We start from the raw sequence: 26,325 nt of genomic DNA, 5'->3' as shown, positions 1-26,325 counted from the left end.
TATACTATAGGATTTGTTTAGTTCAGCCTGTGGGCTAAAGAAAAGAAATCTAGCAAATTATTCCACCCACACTAAGGCTTAATATACACGGGTCGTTTTAAAACCTCCCCTGACCGATTTAACTTGACAGATGGTAAACTACGTTTTGAAAACTTCCGTTTTGCCACGTTTACATGCCGTGTTTAGCCACGTATGGGTTTAGGAATTTTTTTTTTTTAATTTGTCAAAAATGTATCTCGATTAAACCTCCTGTAAACGAAACACGAGTTACTGCGTTTACAAGCTGTTACATGCATTTGGCATTTCAGATGCCTCTGAACATCTGTCCTGAACACATTTTTTTTGCTTTCCATAAAACGCTTCTAAACTCAACTGCCCGGAAACAATTATAAACGACCCTGTGTACATGTACTGATAAGATAACAGTGGAGAGTTCAGGGGCAGTTAAAAAAAATTGCCCAACTGCTTCTAAATGTCCGTTTACCAGCAGTGTACATGAGGCCTATATCGTACAGATTGATGAACCTCCCTGAAAGGCAATTGTATTCTGGCAGCCAGCAACCACGGCTGTCAGAATACCAGAGCAGCAGCTGCATCTGATTGCTGCATGCAGTTGCTGTTCAGCCAAAAAATTTTCTGCAGGCTCCTTCAGCAAAAGTCAGTTGAATGTTCGTCTTTTCTCAAACAAAGCCAGGCCACCCACTGACCAAATTTTATCTGGTTCATAAGGAAGTAGCTGAAATTCACTCACTATATGGCTAGTTTAACACCTGTAACTAGACGGTGAAGCAGAAACAGAAGACTGATGTGCTTCTCTCTCTGCCACTCTTCTCCCTCCTCCCATCAACATGCACCTTGCACTGTAGCCTAACTGACCGTCATCTTGGGCTGCTTCTCTCTCACAATCGGAGTTCTTCTGTATGAGAGCTGTAAGAGCCGATCACCAAGTCAAATTCAGATACACTATATTACCAAAAGTATTGGGAAACCTGTCTTTACACGCACATGAACTTTAATGGCATCCCAGTCTTAGTCAGTCTTAGTCCGTAGGGTTCAATATTGAGTTGGCCCACCCTTTGCAGCTATAACAGCTTCAACTCTTCTGGGAAGGCTGTCCACAAGGTTTAGGAGTGTGTCTATGGGAATGTTTGACCATTCTTCCAGAAGCGCATTTGTGAGGTCAGGCAATGATATGGATGAGAAGGTCTGGCCCGCTGCCTCCGCTCTAATTCATCCCAAAGGTGTTCTATTGGGTGGAGGTCAGGACTCTCTGCAGGCCAGTCAAGTTTCTCCACCCAAACTCGCTCCTCCATGTCTTTTTGGACCTTGCTTTGTGTACTGGTCCAAATCATTTGGTGGAGGGGGGATTATGTGGGGGAGTGTTTTTCAGGGGTTGGGCTTGGCCCCTTAGTTCCAGTGAAGGAAACTCTTAAGACTTCAGCATACCAAGACATTTTGGACAATTTCATGCTCCCAACTTTGTGGGAACAGTTTGGGGAGGGCCCCTTCCTGTTCCAACATGACTGCACACCAGTGTACAAAGCAAGGTCCATAAAGACATGGAAGAGCGAGTCTGGGGTGGAGGAAGTTGACCGGCGTGCACAGAGTCCTGACTCCAACCCGATAGAACACCTTTGGGATGAATAAGAGCGGAAACTGCAAGCCAGGCCTTCTCAACCAAATCAGTGCCTGACCCTCACAAATGCTCTTCTGGAAGAATGGTCAAGCATTCCCATAGACACACTCCTAAACCTTGTTGTCAGCCTTCCCAGAAGAGTGAAGCTGTTATAGCTGCAAAGGGTGGGCCAACTCAATATTGAACACTACGGACCAAGACTAGGATGCCATTAAAGTTCATGTGTGTGTAAAGGCGTCCCAATAATTTTGGTAATACAGTGTGCTTGCATTGAAAAATAAACTATTAAATACAGAGCTGCATTATTCTGTGTTTTTAATCTTTACCTCCTAGAGGTCCGCCTCTTACTTTTACCTACTATTTTTTGGCAGTGCATGTCAGAATAAATGACACCACATCGTGCCAATGCAGCAAACCAGCATTTCTACGCATTACCAAAACATGATGTGAATGGATTGAAGCGGCTTTAATAGTAAAATGATTCTTTTACTCTACAGCTACATACAGATGAATCTCTCTGCAGTTAGTTATAGCTGCAGCCTGTACATTATATATTAGTTTAGTCACTTTTGAGTTAATTGCCACATGCTTACTGTGGATTCTTCATCCTTGACAGTGTCAAGTCTTCTGATCGGGGTTTGTAGATTTCAGTAAATTCTTTGGTTTTGTCTTAATGACTACAAATTCCAGCCACGCAGGGGAGCGAGACTTTATGGATGTTTACAAGGAGTTCTGTATATTTTCTTTAGTGAGCCCCCAGGACCGACACACTTGTGAGACATGTAGAGGTCGGAGCTCTTGTTTGGTTAATTATCATTTCAAACTTATTCATTTTGATGGTCCACAATCCAAAGGATGGATATTTGGTGTTTTTTTATCACTGCTCCGTGGAGTCTGATGTTTAATGACCTGAAGATAAATCGGATTCCTGGAATGCCTCCTCTATATAAAACATGGATGTATATGCTAATTTCTGCTCCGAATTAGGCTCCCCTAGGCCTTATAAAAAGATATAAATCTTTTCTTTTTTCTTCTCGCTGTAGTAGCCAATACCAAATAGTATGTATGTTGTCTTGTTTTGGCAATGAATGCAGTTCTTCCAGAAACTTGACCTCACTTATCTTTAGGTGCTTTTAAGAACACAGCTAGGCCAAAAAACACCCCCAGCTTATGAATGCAGTATTAAAGAGCAGCAGCACATTGCTAAGGTCATTTCTGTGCTGTTTCACCTCCTTTAAAAATGTTCACAGTAAATTGACATGCTTCTTTGCATATGTATGTATATTTATTTGCACATTTTTTCCCCATTTCTCTTTACTTATTCTTTTCATTTCCTCCCATCTTTCCTCCTTCCTGTCTCTGCTCTTCCTTTACTTCCCAATACCTTCCTTCTATCCTTTATTCATTTCTTATTCCCTGCCTTTCTTCCTCCTTTCCCTTGGTTTTTTTCTTTCCATTGTTTCCTTCTTTCTTCTTCTTTTCTGTCATTTTCTTGTTCTCTCCATCCCTTTTTTTTTCTTTTTCCCGCTCTCTCCCCCTCTCTTCCCCTCCCTCCTCGCTCTCTCCTCCTCCCTCCTCGCTCTCTCCTCCTCCCTCCTCGCTCTCTCCTCCTCCCTCCTCGCTCTCTCCCCCTCCCTCCTCGCTCTCTCCCCCTCCCTCCTCGCTCTCTCCCCGTCTCTCCCCCGCTCTCTCCCCTTCCTCCCCGCACTCTATCCCCCCGCTCTTTCTCCCCTTCCCCTCTCCCTCTCCTCCCCCTCTCCCCTTCCCCCGCCTCCTTGCCCCCTGCCCGCTCTCTCCCCGCTCTCTCCCCCTGCCTCCTCGCTCGCTCTCTCCCCCCCCCCGCTGTCTCTCCCCTTGCCCTCTTCCCCCTTGCCCCCTGCCCTCTTCCCCTTGCCCCCTGCCCTCTTCCCCCTTGCCCCCTGCCCTCTCTTCCCTTGCCCCCCGCCCTCTCTCTCCCCTCCTTCCCGCTCTTTCTCTCTTTCTTTCTTTCTTTCTTTCTTTCTTTCTTTCTTTCTTTCTTTCTTTCTTTCTTTCTTTCTTTCTTTCTTTCTTTCTCCCGCACTCTTTCTCTCCCCCCTTCCCTCCTGCCCTCTCCCCCTCTCATCCCTCCTGCCCTCTCCCCCTCTCTCTCCCCCTCTCATCCCCCCTTCTCCCCTCTCTCCCCCTCTCATCCCCCCTTCTCCCCCTCTCATCCCCCCTTCTCCCCTCTCTCCCTCCCTCCCCTCTCTCCCTCTCTCGCTCTCTTCTCGCTCTCTCCCCTCTCTCTCGCTCTCTCCCCTCTCTCTCTCTCCCCCCTCTCTCTCTCCCCCCCTCTCTCTCCCCCCCTCTCTCTCCCCCCCTCTCTCTCCCCCCTCTCTCTCCCTCTCTCTCCCCCCCCCTCTCTCTCTCCCCCTCTCTCGCTTTCTCTCCCCCCCTCTCGCTTTCTCTCCCCCCTCTCTCTCCTCCCTCTCTCTCCCCCCTCTCTCCCCCCCTCTCTCCCCCCTCTCTCTCTCCCCCTCTCTCGCTTTCTCTCCCCCCTCTCCCTCCCCCCTCTCTCTCCCCCCTCTCTCCCCCCCCCTCCCCCCTCTCTCCCCCCCTCTCTCTCCCCCCCCCCCTCTCCCCCCTCTCTCTCTCCCCCCCCCCTCTCCCCCCTCTCTCTCTCCCCCACATCTGGCAGATCATAGAAAGGCCGGGCTGAAAAGCACAGACCTGGAGTAGATATGTTTTGATCCCCTCAAGTAAGTTAAGCTAGATGAGCAAAAAAGTTGGTAGTGAGCACAGCCCGATAGTAAATATTGTGAGATAAATCTGTGTCACGGCTTTACACTGCTTTACACTGCTTTTTTACTGTTTCAAGGACATCTTTAGCATTTCTTCAGTCCTGCTCGCTGCCTACTTATCCCTTCCTCCAGCATGCAGATTAATGGCTGTTTATTTCATCTGTCAGGGAGTTAGAGTGCTTTTTAATGATGCCTTTGATAGGAGAGCAGCCCCGGACAAAGCCCCCATTCACTGGCGCTATTATGTTTAATTGGTGACATATTTCTCCTCTGAAACACAGGACGCTACCGGCGAGGAGAGCAGCTGCTGCCCGCCAATAGGACCTGAAAAGGTTCCAGTGTAAGAGAGTCAGGGGCGTTCCACCCTAATCACTCAACTTCAGATCTTATTTGCTATTAGATTCGCATAGATCTCCTGCTTCTGTGGCCCAATGTCACAGACTCCCCTTCACCTGCACTGGACTATGTGCAACATTCATCGGCAACTACGGGATACAAGTCCTCTTCTACAGCAAACTGTCACCCAACCCAGCAACATTTTGCACAGTGCCGAAAAGCAATTTTATGCTTAACCACTGAAGTACCAGCTTGTGTATTCTACCTCTTCATTACCAGGCCATTCTTCAGATTTTATGGCTGTAATAGTTTGACGGACAATTACTCAATCAAGCAACACTGTACCCAAATGAATGTCATTTTCTAGAGACAGATCACACTTTCTTTTGGTAGTATTTATTAACCACTTTTTAAATATCTTGTATCAGGAAAGGAAAAAAAAAAGTTTTGAATAAATGACCCCTTTTTGTAAATTGGACACCCCAAGATGATCTCATTGTTGCCACAATTTTTTTTGTAAATGAAGCAAAATGCTGTCATTGAGGTGGTTATAACATGGAACTTGGTAATGGTGCAGCAGATACAGCAACTTCATGGACAAGGTACACAGAAGGAGGAGGAGGTGAAGGGATTCATGTACGGGTCACATTTAGGGCTCATTCACACCATCCACTGCATTGCAAAGCAGCGGCTGGTGTGCGGTACGGTCCAGTTTTGCTGCGCTGATACTGGCACATCGCACTGTTCACTTTTTTTTTTTTAACTAACTTTTTTATTTTTTTTTCCTTTTTATTTTTTCCTTTTTATTTTTTATTTTTTTTTTTTATTTTTTATCACTTCATTTTTTATTGTTTTCTTTTTTTTCCATACAAACAGAAACAACAAAAAGCATAAAACACCAATACATAATAAAAACACATACCCAAAAAAAAAAAAAAAAACCCTATTGTGCCCGTACTCCTCTCCCTCCCCCCTCCCCACTCCGCCCTCCAATCATATACACAAAATATCAAGCCATCTTCTCCATATCCTTTCAAAATTCCCTGGGCATCCTCTATGCAGAAAAATATATTTTTCCTTAACTAGGATTTACCTTATTTTGTATCTTCCATTCTGCTACTGTAGGTGGAAATGGTGATGTCCACTTTTGCTCTATAAGCTTCCGAGCCTGGAATAGGCTCCAAATTATTGAAATCCCCCGGGATTTCACCTTCTTCCAAGGATACCCAAGAGGCATCCCCCAGGTTCTGGAGAGAGCCCGGTCCCAGAAACGCTATTACAACAAACTTTATTAAAATGTCACACAGTGACATTTTATAGAGGTCTATCGGCCAGCGTGCGTTGACCTGCATGGCTTTGGAATAAGTACTGTACGCAGTACTTTTTTTTTCAATGCTACAACACAGTGGTGTGAACTGGCCTCACTGGAGACCAGGCATTTTGTCTCGTCTTGCAGTGGACGTGTGGTGGGACTGTGCTGGAATTAGCTGCTCAGTGCAGTCCCACCGCACCTGGTGTGAATGGACCCTAAAGCCCCGTACACACAGGCGCCGAACGTCGGGGGACTTCGACCAGTTTAGTAAAAATCGCCTGACATTCGGCCCGTGTGTTTGGCCGGCTTCTGTCGGATGGGCATGCTAGAAAACCAGCAGCTGACCGGCTCCCGACCAGCGCTGATCAGAGTGTTCTGGCGAGGGGGGGGGGGGGCAGCAGCATCATTCTCCTGTCAGAACACAACAGCTCAGCGGGGGGAGATCACTGTACTAACGTTGGATTGTTAGTGCAGCGCCTCCAACTGGAGCTGTCAGCTTTTTTTTCGTTTAATCCGCTGGGTTGAACTTGAAAAAACTTTTAGTGTGTACCCGGCTTTAGTGGGAGGATGGAAATGAAGGGGTTATTGTGCAGAATAAGGGAGGTGACGGAGTCAAGTCACATAGAAGCAGCATGGAGATAAGATGTACATGGGAGGAGGGAGTTTAAATGGGTTAAAAGAAAAGATCCTACAATCAATTACAACCCCATAGCTTTGTTTGGCCGCCACCTATGATCTCTTCATTCAGTAATCTTCATTCAATAATCTTTGTTCATAAATCCTCACTTCCTCCCATTCCCATCCAGTGATGGATCAGATCACAACCATTCATGGCACAGTGGTTGCCCTTTTTTTTGTTTTCTGAAGTGCTGTTTATAAACAACACTCCAGAAATACATGTCCACCAATCCGCCATTTTAATATATATCATACCTGGCCAATGCCCCTGGAAGCTGGGAATCACTGAATCGCTCAGCATGGGCACCATTCAGAGAATACGGGGGGATTTACTAGAACTGGAGCACTCACAACCTGGTGCAGCTGTGCATGGTAGCCAACAGCTTCTAACTTCAGCTGTTTGAGAAAAAGTGGTTCTAAAGGCTCAATGCATTCTCTGCATTAAGGTACAAAAAACCTTCTGTGTGCAGCTCCCCAGCTCCTCCTCCTATACTTACCTGAGCCCTATCTCTATCCAGCGATGTGCATGAGAGCAGCAGCTCTCATGGGTCTCTCTCCCCCCATTGGCTCACACAGAAATTGGCTTCTGCTGCTGTCAATCACAGCAGTGAGCCAATGAGGAAAGCACAGGGTGGGGGGCAAAGCCAAGCCTCACTCTGTGTGTGATTGGACACACACAGTGTGGCTCAGTAGTGAAACTGCTCGAGTGCCACCATAGCAAGAGGCCTGCTATTGAGGGCACTCAGCAGGAGGGAGGGGCCAGGACCGCCGGCGGGGGACCTAAAAAGAAGAGGATCAGGGCTGCTCTGTGCAAAGCCATTGTACAGAGCAGGTAAGTGTTTTATTTTTTTTAATTCCTTCCATTAGAATAATTTTAAGCTTTGACAATAAAACCTGGAAGCCAATTGGTTTCTATGCAGAGCTGCATTAGATTTTACACAGTTACGCCAGTTTTAGTAAATCTCCCCCACTGTGTTGCATTTTCTGAATGAATGCAAACCTTTCTTTTATTGGACATAGTGGAGAGTGTGACATCACTGCCCCACCCCTCTACCTTATCCAATCGGAGAACAATTTGCATTATTCAGCATCAGTCCAGCTCCTCAGCACAGGACCTGGAATCTAGTGGAGATTTGGTGGTGTCTACTGCAGTGATTTCCAGCTTCCAGGGGCATCATCCAGGTAGGGTTTATTTATTACTGGTACTTGTATAGCGCCATCAGTTTACGAAGCACTTTACGTATATATTGTACATTCACATCAGCCCCTGCCCTCAAGGAGCTTACAATCTAAGAGCCAATTAACCTATCAGCATATCTTTGGAGTAAATCCACACAGGCACAGGGAGAACATGCAAACTCCAGGCAAGTAGTTGTTGGAATTCAAATCGGTCACCCTAGTGCTGCTAGGCTGGCGTGCACTAAGCCACACATAGTTACATTGGTCCAACTTGGACAGAGCCATACCTGGAATTCTTCTTTAATCATCATTCATAAGTCCTCTCTTCCCCCCCTTTCCCATCCGACGATGGCTAAGATCACTCCCATTCACGAGCACACTGGCTGCCCATGGGGGTTTCCTGAAGTGCCGTTTATAAACAACCCTCCTAAAACACATGTCCACCAATCCAATACATACGGCAGTAGTGATGTTAAGAGTATACCTGTAATTATTATTATTATTATACACGATTTATATAGCGCCAACAGTTTACGCAGCGCTTTACAACATGAGAGCAGACAGTACACTTACAATACAAATCAATACAGGAGGGATCAGAGGGCCCTGCTCATTAGAGCTTACAATCTAGAAGGGTGGGTCAAGTGGAAACAAAAGGTAATAGCTTGGGGCGGTGAGATGATGGAGAAAATGAAAAAACAGTTGTTGTTAGGTGTGGGTAGGCTTCTCTGAAGAGAAGGGTTTTTTAGGGATTGTCTAAAAGCTAATAGAGTAGGAGATAAGCGGACAGATTGGGGTAGGGCATTCCATAGGATTGGAGAGGCTTTGGAAAAGTCCTGGAGGCGAGTATGGGAGGAGGTGATGAGGGAGCTAGAGAGCAGAAGGTCTTGAGAGGAACGAGTAGGTTGGTATTTAGAGACTAGGCTAGTGATGTAGCTGGGTGCTAAATTGTGGATGGCTTTGTACGTAGTTAGTATTTTGAATTCAATTCTTTGGCAGACCGAAACAAGTGGAGGGATTGACAGAGAGGGGTAGCAGAGACAGAGCGATTGGTAAGGTGGATGAGTCTGGCAGCAGCATTCATGATGGATTGAAGAGGTGATAGACTATGTAGAGGTAAGCCAATGAGAAGGGAGTTGCAGTAGTCGAGGCGAGACATGACCAGCGAGTGAATTAAGAGCTTTGTTGTGTCATTGGTTAGAAAGGGGCGTATTTTGGAGATGTTGCTGAGGTTGAGGTGGCAGGATTTGGATCGTGATTGGAAGTTAAAAGAGCTTAAAAGAAAGTTCGGAGTCCAGGACTACACCTAGGACCTTGGCATGTGGGGATGGGCTTCTAGTTGTGCCATAGATTTTGACAGAGAGATCAGGGGAAGGGACATATGCGGGAGGAAGAATTATAATTTCGGTTTTAGATAGATTGAGTTTGAGGAAGTGGTATGACATCCAGACTGATATATCTGATAGTAAATTAGTGATACGTGAGGAGACAAAGGGAGTGAGCTGAGGGGTAGAGAAATAGATTTGGGTGTCTTCAGCATAGAGATGGTATTGGAAGCCATGGGAGGCTATCCGCTGATCCAGGGAGGAGGTGAAAATAGGAGTGGTCCAAGAACAGAACCTTCGGGGACCTCAACTATGAGTGGAGACCAATGGCCAACAACGTCAGACAAGCTCAGTTCTCAGGTCTGCGAAAGATGGGAAAGTCTGAATAGCTAGACCTATGATCAGGGTCACAAGACAAGGTCGGTGCAGGAGAGAGTTTCGTTGTCGGGGTCACAAGCCAAAGTCCTTTTCATAACAGCACAAGAAGTAGCTCAATTTAGTAAGCAGGATCTCAGACAATCTGGCGACAGGAAGTGCAGAGGCAAGGCTTATATAGGAAGTTCATGGGAGGAGGAAGGAGTTCAAGGTTCAACAGCAACCAAGACAAAAGGCAGGGATGTCCAATGGATCAGGCAGGATTATCCAATAGATCAGGCAGGGAGCTGCCCAGCATCCTAGATAGCTAAGGGAGAAGAATCAATGCCAGACACAGAAGAGGTCCCAGGTTTGAGCCCAAGTCCTGACAAGTGAAGTGTGTTTTTTGTTTTTTTTTGTTTTATTATTATTAATATTATTATTATTATGCGTCCCTATTAAACCTGGTAAAATTTGCACATTTTAGATTGAACATGCGGTGAAAAAGCACATAAGTAAAAGGTAAACTTCATCGAAAACCAGATGACAGAATGGTCCATAGACCCAGAGATGTAGACTGCTGGATTTAGAAATGTTTTCTTTTCCCGTACAAATCAAGCATGACATCACTTTCTACAATCTCCCATGTATGAGGCCACCCATCACATTAATGGACCAATAAGGAAGCTGGGAAGGAGGGGGGTGGGGGGTAGCCGTGTGTTGTAGTGGCAAGAGGGTAAGGGTCAAATTTGACTATTACAGGAAGAGTCAACAGTTTTCCTAAATCCTGTATCTCCAGATTTACTGAATATCCTGACATGCAGTTTTAAGTGAACATAGCCTGTTTATGTAATTAAACATTTGAGAGAAAAATTTAAATTATTCAAAGATGAGGCTAAAATATCTTTCCTAGAGAAAATTCTTCTCTAAACTACTTCTAAGATGATCATATAATCCCTACTTCAGGCGAGGACAGGGCAGTCTGAACACTGACCCCTTCATGTCATCAGAGGTTAAATAAATAATGTGGAGACCTTTACTCACCAAAGGGAGCCTTGGGCAGTTTTTTTTTTTTTTTTAGTCATGAAAGGTTTTTTTAGCATTTTTCTTACTCTTTAGTTATCCATTCCTGCAAAAATGGTAGATACCCAGTAACGAAAGAATAATCCCATATAATTGTTTTGTGTTTTTTTTTTTTTTTTAAAGAATTTTGCCATATGACAACTTTAAGTGAAAATCCACGCACGTTTTTCTCTTATTGCTTTGTGTTCCAATAAGAGAGAATTTTCTTCGCTCATGATCACCCTGTGTGCCCCATGGTTTAACAGTGCTTAGTAAGGGAAAAACTTGTCAACCAGGACAAAGAATTAAAAACTTTTGTGTGAGGGTCAAAGCTTCTGGTTCTCCTCTTCTGGACCTTCCCCTCTCCATTGAATTACATTGTAATCTTGGCCCAGCAGGGCTTGCAAGTTTGTGCAGTGCCCTGCAGTGTATTTTGGCTAAATCTGGTCCTCTTAAGCTGGTCATAGATGATTAGAATCCCTGCTGAACCAGCCGAGATTTCGAACCATTTATGGGCAGGCTGATTGGCATGAGTCAACTTTGGCAGAACCTGCATGTCTGATTTTTATATGTGAATATTGGCAGTGGCAATAGCGGCTAGCAACAATCGCTGTGTTCTCCCGGCAGCGACATCTCCCCGCACCCCCCTGCCAGGAGAACACAATAGTTCTGTGGGAGGGATTCCCCCATGGGATAGGCTCCGCTGATGCCGTTGCGTCATTTGTACCAAAAGCGCTTTTTGTATCTTCTCAAATGTGAGTGTTCCTTATTTTAATAAATACACTTTTTACTAAACGGAATTACATTATGTGGCACTCTGTTCTCCTTGACCTTATTATATCACTCTACAGGAGAAATTTGATCCACCTCGTTCTGAGATTGTCCACCCTAAGGGTTATTGTCATTGTGAACCATCTGAAGTATTGTGGGATCACCCTACTTACAAGCTAGAGGTTGCCTACACAGATGCCCTTATCCATTGGTGTAATTTCACCACAAGCCTTGTTGACTCATCAGGCGTATGGCCTTTTGAGTCCAAGCATTCTGGTAAGCCTCCATACAGTCGGTGGTGTATATTTTGCCTGTATTTTCCTCACATCTATCTCTACTTTTGAGGCCAAGAGGATGTCATGCGATTTTTCTTTCCTGCAACCACAGGATGAAGGAAAGAAAATCGCACTGTCTATGGCCTGCCCTAAAGTAGACCTATTGTCTGTGTCCTTACATTTTTTGGACACCCCACACTGCTCCAATTATAATAAGCTGTTAAGTTTTCTCCTCCAACTGATCCTCATGCTTTCCCGACTGCAGGTTGAAGAAAGAAGTTGCTGCTGGTGAGTTACATAACTGTCAACAGGCAGAAGTGATGCTTTGGTAGAGCCATTGATTGGTTGAAAGCAGACAATTGACATCTTATTAGTGCTCCGTTTTGGAACCTGCAACTAGACTAAACTCAGAACAGTGGCGGGCTCTGCGTTTAGTTTAAATTGGACATTCTTTGTGTGTGTGCCACTACTAGTGTTTTTTCAGTTTAGTTTATGTTCTAGAAGCTCCTGCGTTGTATGCTCATGTCACATCTGCCTAGTCCTACACTCATCATTTAGAAGAGAAGGGCATTGAATTTAGTGGACTCCCAACTGTGAGACGCCCCTGCTTAAAACCTTAAAACCCAGAATAGAGAACAGAGTAGAGTGCAAGTTGGTCAGTGGAAAGAATGCTCCTTACATTGGTGGTCCGTGGGGAGAATGCTCCCTACATTGGTGAACAGTAGCGGTGGGCCGAACGACCCCCCTCCCCCCGGTTCGGTGCACCAGAACACCTCGAATGGGCAAAAAGTTCTAGCGAACATGCAAACCCTATTAAAGTCTATGGGAGACGAACATGAAAAATCAAAAGTCTTCATATTTCGAAGGCTTATATGCAAGTTATTGCCATAAAAAGTGTATAGGGACCCGGGTACTGCCCTAGGGGAAAGGTATCAATGCAAAAAAAGTTTTTAAAACAATTGTTTTTAAAGGAGCAGTGATTTTAATGATGCTTAAAGTGAAACAATAAAAATGAAATATTCCTTTAAATATCGTGCCCGGGGGTCCCCTTAGTCTGCCGATAAAGTGGCGCATCTGTACAATGTATAGAACATGCCGCAGCAATAATGACATTTCTAAAGGAAAAAATGTCATTTAACCACTTCAGCCCTGGAAGGATTTACCCACTTCCTGACCGGGCCATTTTTTGTGATACAGCACTGCGTCCCTTTAACTGACAATTGCGCGGTCATGCGACGTTGTACCCAAACAAAATTGACGTCCTTTTTTTTTCCCCACAAATGGAGCTTTCTTTTGGTGGTACTTGATCACCTCTGAGGTTTTAATTTTTGTGCTTCAAACAAAAAAGAGTGACACTTTTGGAAAAAAAAAAAGTTTTGCTTTCTACTATAAAACATTTCCAAAGAAAAAATGTAAAACAAATTTATTCATCAGTTTAGGCTGTGTATATTGATTGGTTTGCACAAAAGTTATCATGTCTACAAAATAGGGGATAGATTTGTGACATTTTTATTTTTTACACTTTTTTGGGAACCAGTGACATTATTACAGTAATTGGTGCTAAAAATATGCACTGTTGTACTAATGGCAGGGAAGGGGTTGACATCAGGGGCAATCAAGGGGTTAAATGTGTACCCTGCAGGTGTTTTCTAACTGTATAGGAGACTGTGTGACCGGGGAAACACACAGATCTGTCTTCTTGCTTAGCAGAAATACAGGATCTGTGTGATCTCCCCTGTCAAAATGGAGATCTACCTTGTTTACACAAAAAAAAAAAAAAAGTGTCCCGCGATTTACATCCATCGTCAATCACGCCGCCCGACGGACCTGAATAGTGGAAAAAAAATGAAAAAGTTCCGCCTCGATGGGAGGCTTCTCGGCGACTGCTGTCTCTTCGCTTTGAAAGCCATTATATAGGCAAGGGTGGGACCACCCAGTGACGTAAATGAGTGTGACCCCAACCCCTTCTGACATCACATGATGAGAGCCCTCCCATGGAGGTGGAGCTTTTTCTATTTTTCGGGTCCGTCGGGTGGCGTGATTGACGGTGGATGTACATCGTGGGACATTTTATTATTTATTTATTTTTAATAAAGAAATTGTAAAAAACTGTCTCTTGTGGTTTTAACTTTTTGACACTTTTTTTGGTGAATGGGTAGAGGTACAATGTACCCGATACCCATTCACATAGGGTGGGGGCCAGGGTCTGGGGGCCCCCTTGTTAAAGGGGGCTTCCAGATTCCAATAAGCCCTCTGCCCGCACACCCCGATAACCACCGGCCAGGGAAGAGGTCCTTGTCCCCATCAACATTGGGACAAGGTGCTTTGGGGTGCACCCCAAAGCACCCTCCCCATGTTGAGGGCAAGCGGCCCGATATGGTGCAGAAGGGGTGGCGCCCACTTGCACCCCCCCCACCCCCCCACCCCCCCCCCCCCCCCCCCCCCGCTTTCCTCACCTGCCAGACTGCATGCTCAGATAAGGGTCTGAGCACCTTCTTTTTTTTTTTTTTTTTTTTCTGGCATGGTTTCACTTGAAATATATACCAGACCCAAATGGCCTGGTTTTGGGGGGGACCCCATGCCTTTTTTTTCCCCTAATGCTGTCATAGGGTTCTCCTTAACCACTTTGCTTCAATACATTGTATTATATACTCTGCACTGCGTTATATACACCATACTGACTGCACTATATACTCTGCGCTGCGTTCTATTCACTATACTTTCTGCACTATATACTCTGCACTGCGTTTACCTACACTACACTGACTGCACTATATACTCTGCACTGGCTTATATATTTTACACTGACTGCACGCTCAATCCATTAACCTGCCTAATCGCTCTTCATTTATAATACACGGCCACCGTTTAAGCAGCTTTTAGTGTGGGGCGTGGACTTAGCCCCTGAGCCATGATTGGCCAAATGCACCCTGCCTTTGGCCAATCATGGCTCTCAAAGCACATCGTGCTGTGATTTGGCCAAAGAATACAGGTCAGGTGCATGCTTTGGCTAACCAACAGCCTTCAATGCACTGCGATCTCGCAGTGCATTATGGGGCGCATCGCGACGGGCGAACGTCCCGCGAGCACCCTATTAGTTCATTTGTTCTACGAACTTGCTTTCGACTCGAACATCGGGACTATCCCTAGTAATCATTGGGAAGAATGCCCCTTACATTGGTGGTCAGTGTGAAGAATATCCCTTACATTGGTGATCAGTGGGAAGAATGCTCCTTACATTGGTGGCCAGTGGGAAGAATATCCCTTACATTTGTGATCAATGAGAAGAATGCTCCTTACATTGGTGATCAGTGAAAAGAATGCTCCTTACATTGGTGATCAGTAAGGAGAATGCCCCTTACATTGGTGGCCAGTGGGAAGAATGCTCCTTACATTGGTGATCAGTGGGAAGAATGCTCCTTACATTGGTGGTCAGTGTAAAGAATGCTCCTTACATTGGTGGTCAGTGTAAAGAATGCTCCTTACATTGGTGGCCAGTGAGAAGAATGCTCCTTACATTGGTGATCAGTGAAAAGAATGCTCCTTACATTGGTGATCAGTGAGGAGAATGCCCCTTACATTGGTGGCCAGTGGGAAGAATGCTGCTTACATTGGTGATCAGTGGAAAGAATGCTCCTTACATTGGTGGTCAGTGTAAAGAATGCTCCTTACATTGGTGGCCAGTGAGAAGAATGTCCCTTACATTGGTGATCAGTGAAAAGAATGCTCCTTACATTGGTGATCAGTGAGAAGAATGCCCCTTACATTGGTGGCCAGTGGGAAGAATGCTCCTTACATTGGTGATCAGTGAGAAGAATGCTCCTTACATTGGTGGTCAGTGTAAAGAATGCTCCTTACATTGGTGGCCAGTGAGAAGAATGTACCTTACATTGGTGATCAGTGTAAACAATGTCCCTTACATTGGTGATCAGTGGGAAGAATGTCCCTTACATTGGTGATCAGTGGGAAGAATGTCCCTTACTTTGGTGATCCTTGGGAAGAATGCTCCTTACATTGGTAGTCAGTGGGAAGAATGCTCCTTACATTGGTGGTTAGCAGGAAGAAATCCTCCATTATAAATATTGTAGCTAAAAAGGAATTTGGTGGTTAGTTATCTGAGAGTCAGAAATTGCTCAATGCTCAAGGAATGTAAGGAGCATTATTTCCATTGATCTCCAGTGTAAGGATGCGCTGGAGGTCAGTGGAAAGAATGCTCCTTACTTTGTTGGTCAGTGGGAAAAATGCTCCTTACGTTGGTGGTAAGTAGGAAGAAAGCCTCAATTACTAATATTGTAGCTAAAAATAAATAAATTGGTGGCTAGTTAATTGCCCAATGCTCAAGGAACTCTCTTGAACAACCTCTTGAGGAACCCTAAGGTTCCACGAAAACCTGGTTGAGCGAGGCCGCTCTAGCATTTACCAAACCAAAATATCACTTTTAAATGGTGTGACCCTTTTAATTGTGTCCTCACAGTGCATCTGATGTAAATTAACTGAAATGTCACACGGCTGTTAATTTCGTAGTACAGCAAACTGTATATTAGTAGGAATGTTTAAAGTTTTAAAAGGTCAGCTACATGGGTAATTAATGGCTGGTGGTAGTAATTAGGTACTTGGCAGTCCTTACTGTCTTGTGGGTGTTCTTCTCCCTGGATGTTCCATGTGACAACAGAACAGAGGGAAGTCACAATGATACTCAGTTGTTCCACTTCTCATCCAATTAAAATTAGAATTTCATCTCCCTGATTCTAAGTATGCCCTCTGCTCCTCCTTTACAAAAGGAGATTTTTTTTTTTTTTTCTTACAAAAAGTTCACCTTTTTGTATTTTGTATCCTTATGAACTCATCCGATGACTGGCCAACCACTGTCAGACTTTAATCTTTGATCCCGACGCTTAGACTGAAACAGATGCAGTGTTTGGCCAGCATTTTTACAGATGGATTTTTCATTAAAATTTGATTGAAAATTCAACTTTTTATGAGCCAGATTGTGCTAACAGGGCTCGAACTTCAGCCGATTCAGCAGGAATCAGCTGAAATTCAGGTCATCTATGGTAAGTCTGATTTGCCTTACTAGTTGTTCTCTTGCGACTACAAAATGATTAGTCTCTGTGTTCTAGAGAATATGGTAGAGGGAAGGTTTGGGTAATTTACCAGGAGAAACTGGGAGGGCTGGAGCCACTCATTCTAAAAAAAATGCTGTTTAGTCAGCCCACTACAGTACCTAGGAGGTGAGTGCATTTCTGGCAGCTGAACAAGTATTTTTCTGTACCTACAGGGTCTTTAAGGCATCTATGGAGGTGCAGGACTGCGTGTAAATTGCACACTTTCCTCCACCTGCAGTAAAAACCCACTGCTGTTAGCAGACGCATAGGGGTGCCATTACTTTAAAAAAAAAACAGGCTGCTGTGCTCATGCAAACGTCGGCTGCAGGGAAACCCGCAATAGTGTGAACCTAACCTAAAGCCTAACTTCAGCTTTCATTTAACTTTTAATAGTTCATTTGAACAAAGCTGGTCCAAATTAACAATTTTATTCACCAGCAGATGTATCGCTGTCAGGGCTGTATAAACTGTATGTAGCATCAGGTATATATACAGTATACAGCGCTGTGTTGCAGCACCGGCATATGGACTTGCTGTTCTCAAAACAAAACTCGGTTGGACTGAGTACTGCCCAGCTTTTCCAAGAGGCCTTGTATTTTTATGAATGAATACACGGATTTCTCTGGGTGAGGTGGTGATCATGACATCATCTGCCCCCCTCAGTTTGGTTTGCATGTAAATATGAAAACAATTTAGAGATTTGTAGAATAAAAAAAATGAATTCATATATTAAATACTATTATAACAGGTATTAAAGTGGATCTAAGTGTCTAAATACCTCTGCTCCAATTATCCAACATTCACAAGGTCCCTTTCTGGTGCCAGCATTTTCTCCTTGGCATCTGGCAGATGCTAGGTCTTTGGCAGTCTTGATTGACTGGAACATAATGTACCCTGAGCTACACATGTGCAACTCAGCGTACACAAGAGACTGCAAACAGACATATATGTTTAATTTGTTGCTGGAGAGACATAGCCTGTCTGTGGAGGCTTCCAAGTCCCGGAGACATAGCCTGTCTGTGGAGGCTTACAAGTCCCGGAGACATAGCCTGTCTCTGGGTGCGTCCAAGTCCCGGGGACATAGCCTGTCTCTGGATGTTTCCAAGTCCCGGAGACATAGCCTGTCTCTGGATGTTTCCAAGTCCCGGAGACATAGCCTGTCTCTGGATGTTTCCAAGTCCCGGAGACATAGCCTGTCTCTGGATGTTTCCAAGTCCCGGAGACATAGCCTGTCTCTGGATGTTTCCAAGTCCCGGAGACATAGCCTGTCTCTGGAGGCTTCCAAGTCCCGGAGACATAGCCTGTCTCTGGAGGCTTCCAAGTCCCAGAGACATAGCCTGTCTCTGGAGGCTTCCGAGTCCCGGAGACATAGCCTGTCTCTGGGTGCTTCCAAGTCCCGGAGACATAGCCTGTCTCTGGGTGCTTCCAAGTCCCGGAGACATAGCCTGTCTCTGGGTGCTTCCAAGTCCCGGAGACATAGCCTGTCTCTGGGTGCTTCCAAGTCCCGGAGACATAGCCTGTCGCATGTCTTTTCTGTAATAAAAAGCTTGCCAGTTTGCAATTTCTTTAACATCTTAGTTCCACGTTAACATGTAATACAAATATCAGAATACAATATTTTTCCATATAGTTAGACTTTTACTGATACAAAGTATGTTTATGAAGCAACACATTCTGGTACTGTGCAACAGCACATTGGAGCACTCCTTGCAGTTGTATGGATCATTCCAGGAAAGACAATGTTGCATCAGCAAAGTGATTCTGAAAATTTTAGTTGTATGAAAAATAGGATAAAAATAAGAGTTTCCCTTAAAGCCGAGTAGAGAGCCTAATGAGAATGTGCTGAGTGCAGGAATCCATAGCAGTCACATTTCAGTTTACTGAAGTTAGATCAGTTTCCTTCGTGTGTTCCAATTCTCCGACGGCTGATTAATACAGAAGGATCAAATGTTACTTCCAGCCTGCTTTGTGTTGGAAACATTTTTTCTTTTATGCCTTTGTAAGCTTAGTTAGGGTCGTGTGGACTTAGAAAAGAGAGAGGGGGGGGGGGGGGCTGGTGTATAACCGGAAGAAAAATCAAAAGAGTATTGTTTTGCTGGCCATAAACAGATATTTCAACTTGCCTTCCTTTCCATCCAATCACTTTGTAGTTCCATTGTAGATGGAAAGCCACAGTGTACTTTTGTCTGATAATTTTATACAATTTATAACAGATTTAATGGGAACCAGTTATAGCTGGGCATATGCGAGCGTCTGAAGACGTAGAAACCGTTTCAGTCTAATGTATGGGCTCACTCCTACGTATTCCTATTTTTGCTTTACTGACTGATCCCTACACTGCAGGGAGGGAAGAAGTAACCCTGTACTTCCCAGTATAGAGGTGCATGTTATTCAGCTTCCTATATCCCATATGGGGCATGGCGATTGGTCCAGTTCCACCCCAGGAAAGCTCCAACTAGAGTGACTTGGAACTTACACAGGACTCTTGATGGGAGGAACCAAGGAAGGCAAAATAAATACAGATTAAAGTTTAGCTTGAAGTGCCATACTTTGACAGGGTAAGTAAAGCTAAATAAAGTGACGAATATAAATCTTTCATAGTTGAGCCTGCACAATGAATGTAAAATGTTCTAGTTTTGGATGGAGCTTTGAAGGTATATCTTCTAAATCAGTGATCATCAACCCTCTCCTCAGAGCCCACTAACAGGCCAGGTTTGCAAGATAACTGAAATACATCACAAGTGATATCATTTGCTGCTCAGTGATTGCAGTATTCTAGTCTGCATCTCCCCAAGGTAATACATAAAACCTGGCCTGTTAGTGGGCCCGGAGGACAGGGTTGATGACCACTGATCTAAATGGTCTGGAGTTGTAAGTGAAGTACCCCAAGGCCTGGGATTCTGTTTAATTTATACATAAATGATATAGAGGTTGATATAAATAGTTCAGTCTCAGTGTTTTGCTGACACTCAAAACTAAACAGGGTAATAGGTTGACAGCAACTATACAGGAAGACCTCGATAAAATAGAGGGGGGGGCTGCTGCAGTACATGGCAAATGAGGTTCAATGTAAAAAATGTAAAGTAATGTATTTAAGAGCTAAACATAAGAATACAAGTTATTGGCTAGCGGGAGAACCTCTGGGGTAATCAAGGATGGAAAAGGAATCTTGGGGGTCCAATAGATCACAGACTCAGCAATGCCAAGCTGCAGCAGACCAGGTCAGCAGACTGTATTCGGCCACATCTGAAGTATGCCGTCCAGTTCTGGTCGCTGGTCCTCCAGAAGGATGTTCTGGAGCTAGAAAGAGTCCAGAGAAGGTGCAACTAAACGAATAAGGGGACTGGGGGACCTCCGTTTTGAGCAACGACTACTCACATGAAATGTATTCTCCCCGGAGAAGAAGAGATGCTTAAGAGGGGATACAAATACAATATACAAATATCTAAATGGTGATCCTAGCAAAGGGAGGTGGCTTAAGAAGACACATGGCCTTATAACAACAGTACCTAAAACATCTGCTTGCATTGAACATTGGGACAATTCTCACAAAATCCTTAATAGGTGGTATCTGACCCCATATAGATTGGCAAAAATATTCCCCTCCATATCGCCATTATGTTGGAGGTGCAATGAGTCTTCAGGTAACCTATACCATACACTATGGGCCGCCAAAAGTTTAACAAGTTTCTGGAAAGCTATCTCCTCTTTTATAGCAGACCTCACAGGCATGTTAATAGTTTTGACACCAGAAATGACCTTACTAGGAATAAATCTGGATAGATACCTACTATGTTTTACGATGATAGTAATACAAACTAGCGGCAAGGCTAACCATCACAAGCATGAGGAAATCTACAGAAACTCCTAACTTGTCAGGGATGGTCACTAGAATAAGCACTCAAGCCCAATATGAGCTTCTTCTAGCTCAGAAAAAACTCAGTTAATAATTTCATAAGAAACTGGCAAGAATGGCTTAAAAAAAAAATAAAAGAGCCTCTAACTATTTAAAAGGTTGTGATGTATAATTAACCACTTGCCGACAGCTGGACACCGATATACGTCGGCACAATGGCAGCGCTGGGCAAATGGGCGTACCTGTACCTCCCCTTTAAGAGGCAGGGATAGCAGGAGCACGCCGCTTACAGCGTGACCGGCGAACTCAATGTCCGCCGGTCTCCCTGCGATCGTGTCACAGCCTCAGAATGAGAAAGTAAACCAGGCATTTCCCCGTTCTGACTTGTGTCATGACAGATCACTGCTCTCTGTCATTGGGAGAGTAGCCCCCCCCCCCCCCCACAGTTAGAATCACTCCCTAGGACAAACTTAACCCCTTTACTTCCAGTGTCATTTACACAGTAATCAATGCATTTTTATAGCACTGATCGCTGTATAAATGACAATGGTCCCAAAATAGTGTCGAAAGTGTCCGATGTGTCCATCATAATGTCGCAGTCCCGATAAAAATCGCAGATCGCCACCATTATTAATGATAAAAAAAAAATAATAAAACTATCCCCTATTTTGTAGACGCTATAACTTTTGCGCAAACCAATCAATATACGCTTATTACGTTTTTTTTTTTTTTTTTTTTTACCAAAAATATGTAGAAGAATACATATCGGCCTAAACTGAGGAAAAAAATCGTTTTTTATATATATATTTTTGGGGGATATTTATTATAGCAAAAAGAAAAAAATATTGCATTTTTTTTTTCAAATTTGGCGCTTTTTTTTGTTTATAGCGCAAAAAAATAAAAAACGCAGAGGTGATCAAATACCACCAAAAGAAAGCTCTATTTGTGGGGAAAAAAAGGACGTCAATTTTGTTTGGGTACAACGTCACACGACCGCGGAATTGTCAGTTAAAGCGACGCAGTGCCGAATCGCAAAAAGTGCTCTGGTCAGAAAGGGGGTAAAATCTTCCGGGGCTGAAGCGTTTAATACCAGGTTGGATACTACTGATTTATTTTTATTGTACCTGTCACCTTTTATAAAGAGTGGAATTGACATTGACTGACATCCCTTCTGGCTCCAGATCCTGCTTGCTGTTTTACTACGCTCATCTCCGGCTCCCTTACATTTGGCTTGTCTGACTATCCGTTCCCGTTCCTGAACTCTGGCTATGTTTTGACTATGTTCTATTTATTTTTATTTTTAAACAAGTGTGATTTAACTGTACTTCTGTTTCGGTCTGATTTCATGGTTTCTGGCAGCTGCTGACATAAAAAAAAAAATCTGAGGAGGTTTGTTTTATGGGATTTAGCTGGGCCCGGTAGGATGGATAGAAGGACCACCTTAGGGGAAGGGGTGAGAGACTACTCATACATTTTGTTATAAACCTCAAAAATTTGTGTCCAAAAAGGGCGAACCCGATCACACTCCCACCGAACGTGAAGGTAGGTTCCTCTTCCTCTGTAACAGCGCCAACGGGTATCAGGAGTGTTGGGGAAGATGCTGTTAATAGTGACTGGATACCTATACCATCTAGTGAGCAGTTTGTAGTTCTTCTCCTGTGTGAAGCTGGAGATCGAAGACTTATCGGTAAATGTAAAGGAGGAGGTCTGCCATTCTCCCGTAGAGATCTCCGTCTCCAGGTCTCCGGACCACTTGTGTGTAAAAGTGGGTAGGGTGTTATGTGTGTTGGGAAAGGATCTCCTTGTAAATTTAGATGTGCAATTTTTAAACCTGCATATTTAGGTACTTGCATAAACCAAATTGTAAATATTTCTGTTTAAATAGTTTCCTATAGCGATCTGATCGTTTCAGTAATCACTGTGTCCTCTTTGTTTTTTCAGGGTAAAGTAGCACAGACGGCGTGCATGTCGGCCTGCAAACACCTTGCCACGTCTCTGACCCAGTTGCTCCTGGAGGCTGAGGTCAAGCAGATCACTATGGGGGCCTTGCAGCAATTCAACCTGGATGTGAAAGAGTGCGAGAGTAAGTGGCTTCATATTCCCAACTTTAGATAAAATACCCTACGTCAACTGCGTGATGAAACCCACACAAGCACAGGGAGAACATGCAGACAGTGTCCGGACCAGAACGATAAGGCAGAAGTGCCAACTACAAAGCCACTGTGCTGCCCACTTTACAGTGCGATTTGCATTTTTAAGTAATTAATGAGTGCAAATTGCACTGCAAAGAATTACATGCGATTTGAACAGGAATGCGGTGCGATTCCTGCCCGAATCATATATGGTTTCCCGCACTGCTCCTATCTGAACTTAGGCTTGTCATAGTAATTTTTTTATCCAGCCTTCACACAAGAGCGGTGCGGGAAACCTTCCTGCATGAGGGGTTCCACCATCTCCAGATCTGACCGTGGACAGCTACGTCTACGGCTTGGGCTCCTACATCTCCCCATGGCTTTAGTCCCCACATCTCCAGTGGCTCTCTCCCCCCCAGCCTGACGGTATGGACTACGGGGACTCAGCACCATCACATGGACGGCGCTGACCAATCAGAAGTCGTCTAGCATGTACTGTCAGCTTCTGTCAAGAGAGAGAGCTGTGAGGATTTCAAATCCCCGGACCGGTGAAGCGGCTTTTCGGCGTCTGACAGTAGAGGGATCATGGCAATCTGGTACAGCTGGATGGGGTCCAGTGGATGGTTGGAACCGCTGGAGGCTGGGAGGGAGATCCACTGGAGATACAGGGAACAAAGCCACGGGCGAGGAAGGAGAAGCTCAAGCCCATACTTGTCATGCAGGGAGGTTTCCCACACCGCTCCTGTGTGAACTCAGGTTCAAAATCATGACAATAGCAGCAAAACAAATACTCTTGCGCACAAATGTGTTAACCAGGCAATCCAAAGTTCATAGTGGATAATATCTTTAGGCCTTGCTGCCTTCCAGGATTGGGATATCCTAGCAGTCAAAAAAGAGAATAGAAAAAAAGAGGGCACACCAGCCTCGTGCATTATCCTTTGATATATTTATTAGAAAAAGAAAATATTAACTACTCACAAAGATAGAAATAAAACCACACTAACAATCTTTGGCTTGTGACAATCCATCTACTGATGGCAGGCTCCAGATCCTGAAGAGAGGACATGCAAACCACTGCTGACTGACGCGTTTCGAAGGATTACCTTCTTCCTCAGAGCCTAGCAGTGTTATTTCCTACAGCTACTTATATATGTGTGCCTTGTAGATGAACACACATATATAAGTAGCTGTAGGAAATAACACTGCTAGGCTGTGAGGAAGAAGGTAATCCTTCGAAACAGCCAGCAGTGGTTCGCACGTCCTCTCTTCAGGATCTGGAGACTGCTATCAGTAGACGGATTGTCACAAGCCGAAGATTGTTAGTGTGGTTTTCTTTCCATCTTTGTGAGTAGTTTTTAACATTTTTTACTTCTAATAAATATAAAAGACAAAAACAAAACATTCCATAGCTCAACTCACCAACCAGTCTGCCAGCTGATCAAATAACCCTGTCCAACAGTCTGTGTTAAAAACAGGGGTTTAGTTAGCACGCATTTGGAAACGCATGCATAAGCTGCAAGGTCTCTTCACAGCACCCTGTGTATAAAGCTTGCAGTCCTAACGCTACTGAATTTATAAGCATCTCCACAATGGAAGCACATGCATTAAATGGATAGATGAGGGGCATGGCTGATGCGCCCTCTTTTTTTTTTTCTATTCTCTTTTTCAAAATCATGACAAGCCTGGGTTCACACAGGAGGGGTGCGGGAAACTGCACACTATTCAGACAGGAATCACATGCAATTCTTTGCTGTGCGATTTGCGCCCCTTCATTTTGTATGGACTCAAATGGCACCACGAAATATTGATACTATTGGTATTGGCGAGTACTTGATCAAAAGTATCAGTACTTGTACTCACAGGTAAAAAATTAAAAAAAAAGGGTATTGGTGCATCCCTATTTTTTTTTTTTTTTTTATTTGAGTTTATTAAAACTATAGATCTTTTCTGTACAAGGAGCAGTTTTAGCTTTTTTTTGTTTTTGTTTTTTTTTTTTTTATATTTATTTTTTTTTTTTTTATGTATTTATTTTTATTTTATTTTTTTACCTTCTTAGATTAGAGCTCTTTAATTCCTAATGTATTGTAATTGTACCATCTGCCCTTATATTGTAAACTGTTGGCACTATATAAATCCTGTATAATATTAATAATATAAACTCTTAAATTTAGCAATACGGGGAACAAAGCCATGGGAGAGGAAGGAGAAGCATGATTTAATGGTCATCAGGTCTATCATTTGGGGTGTGTGTGGGGTGGGGGCAAACTAGGCAATTGTCCAAGGTCCTCATCCTCACAAATGGCAGCAGGTGCGGCAAGGTGGATTGCAGTGCATATGGGGCCCCCTCCTTATACTTACTCAGGGCCCCTCATATTTTCCACCACCTATGTATATTATCACCATTTGTTGGAGGTCTGTCAGTAGAGGAATCTCCGGCGACACTGGAGGGAGCTCGGGGAGAACCTGCCATGGTGGGATTAAGCGCCTCCAATTAGATGCTTGTAAAAATGTTTAGTCCGGGCCTGAGACACTAAAGAGCAGGTGCCGACAACCTGACCAGCAGGGGGCCTGACCTCTGCCACCCAGCCAAGACCTGCGCTGCCACCTTCATCCCGGGGAGGATGACGGATTGCTGTCCATCCATCACTGTCGGGCATGCAGGCAGCTCCGAATGGGAGCCCCGGATAAAACGCTGATTTCTTTTCCTGTGGGAAGCCGCAGGTTTTGTTGTCTGGCAGCTTCTGTCTTGTAATCTACTTGTTTAAAGATTTACAGACTGCAGCCTTGCTGGAAAGGGGGGTTATTAAAGGGGAAGTCCATCTATTATGTGGACGGTGAAAGGGGCCAGTGGCTCATTGAGTCCAGCTGTAGGATGCCTTCGGATGTCCTCTGACTATGGTGCTATTTCTGCCAGGGAGCAGCTGACTGATTGTGAAAGAGAAGCAGATTGCTGTGTATGGTCCTATCGGTGTGTGCGTCTCATGAGAGTCTACACTGGAGCAGCCATAGGTAGCCATCTCATATGTAGATTCGGCTTCCTGAGTAGTAGTGATATCTGATAAGTGCATTACATAAACAACTGCCACTTGTTTCCACTAAAATAAAAAATACTTCTCATCCTTTTTGCCCTTTTGTTGCATAACCATGATCCCCTGCTTCCACTTTGCAGCCGTATCCTGTCTACATGCACACCAGAGATGGCTGCATTGCAATTATCAGGGTTGGTTTTCTGATGGCAACAACAGCAGACCATGTCTGTGTGCCAAAACAGCCACTACATTGGGGGAGTATGTGAAAGGGCGACGGCCCAGCCACAAAAATGGGGGACAGGGACACGGCACTATCACCCTGTAACAGGTAGTGCCTGAACAAGGGCCTTCATGGCGGGATCACCAGGTATTATTTCAATAAAAGCTGCAGATTTGGTGATTGGCTTTACATCTATATTTTAAAGTGGTTGTAAACCTCAGACATGAAATGAACAAAGCATATCCCTCTATAGTGTGTACTAAGTGTAATCTCTGCCCCCACCTTTCTCTGCTATC

At 44.3% G+C, this 26,325-nt stretch overlaps 1 protein-coding gene across 1 annotated transcript in view; it reads left to right on the top strand.

The window, feature by feature from the left end:
* EXOC6B (exocyst complex component 6B) overlaps positions 1–26,325 on the top strand; it is a 443,087-nt gene that overhangs the window by 309,978 nt on the left and 106,784 nt on the right. Inside the window, exon 19 of the mRNA XM_073611059.1 lies at positions 22,590–22,731. Coding sequence (XP_073467160.1) covers positions 22,590–22,731 — 142 coding nt within the window. The remainder of the gene's footprint in view (positions 1–22,589; positions 22,732–26,325) is intronic.

This window comes from Aquarana catesbeiana, linkage group LG01 (genome assembly GCF_042186555.1).
Source record: "Aquarana catesbeiana isolate 2022-GZ linkage group LG01, ASM4218655v1, whole genome shotgun sequence".
Lineage (NCBI taxonomy): Eukaryota > Metazoa > Chordata > Amphibia > Anura > Ranidae > Aquarana > Aquarana catesbeiana.
Note: the sequence above shows the minus strand (reverse complement) of the source record. Positions and strands in the feature narration are given on the sequence as shown.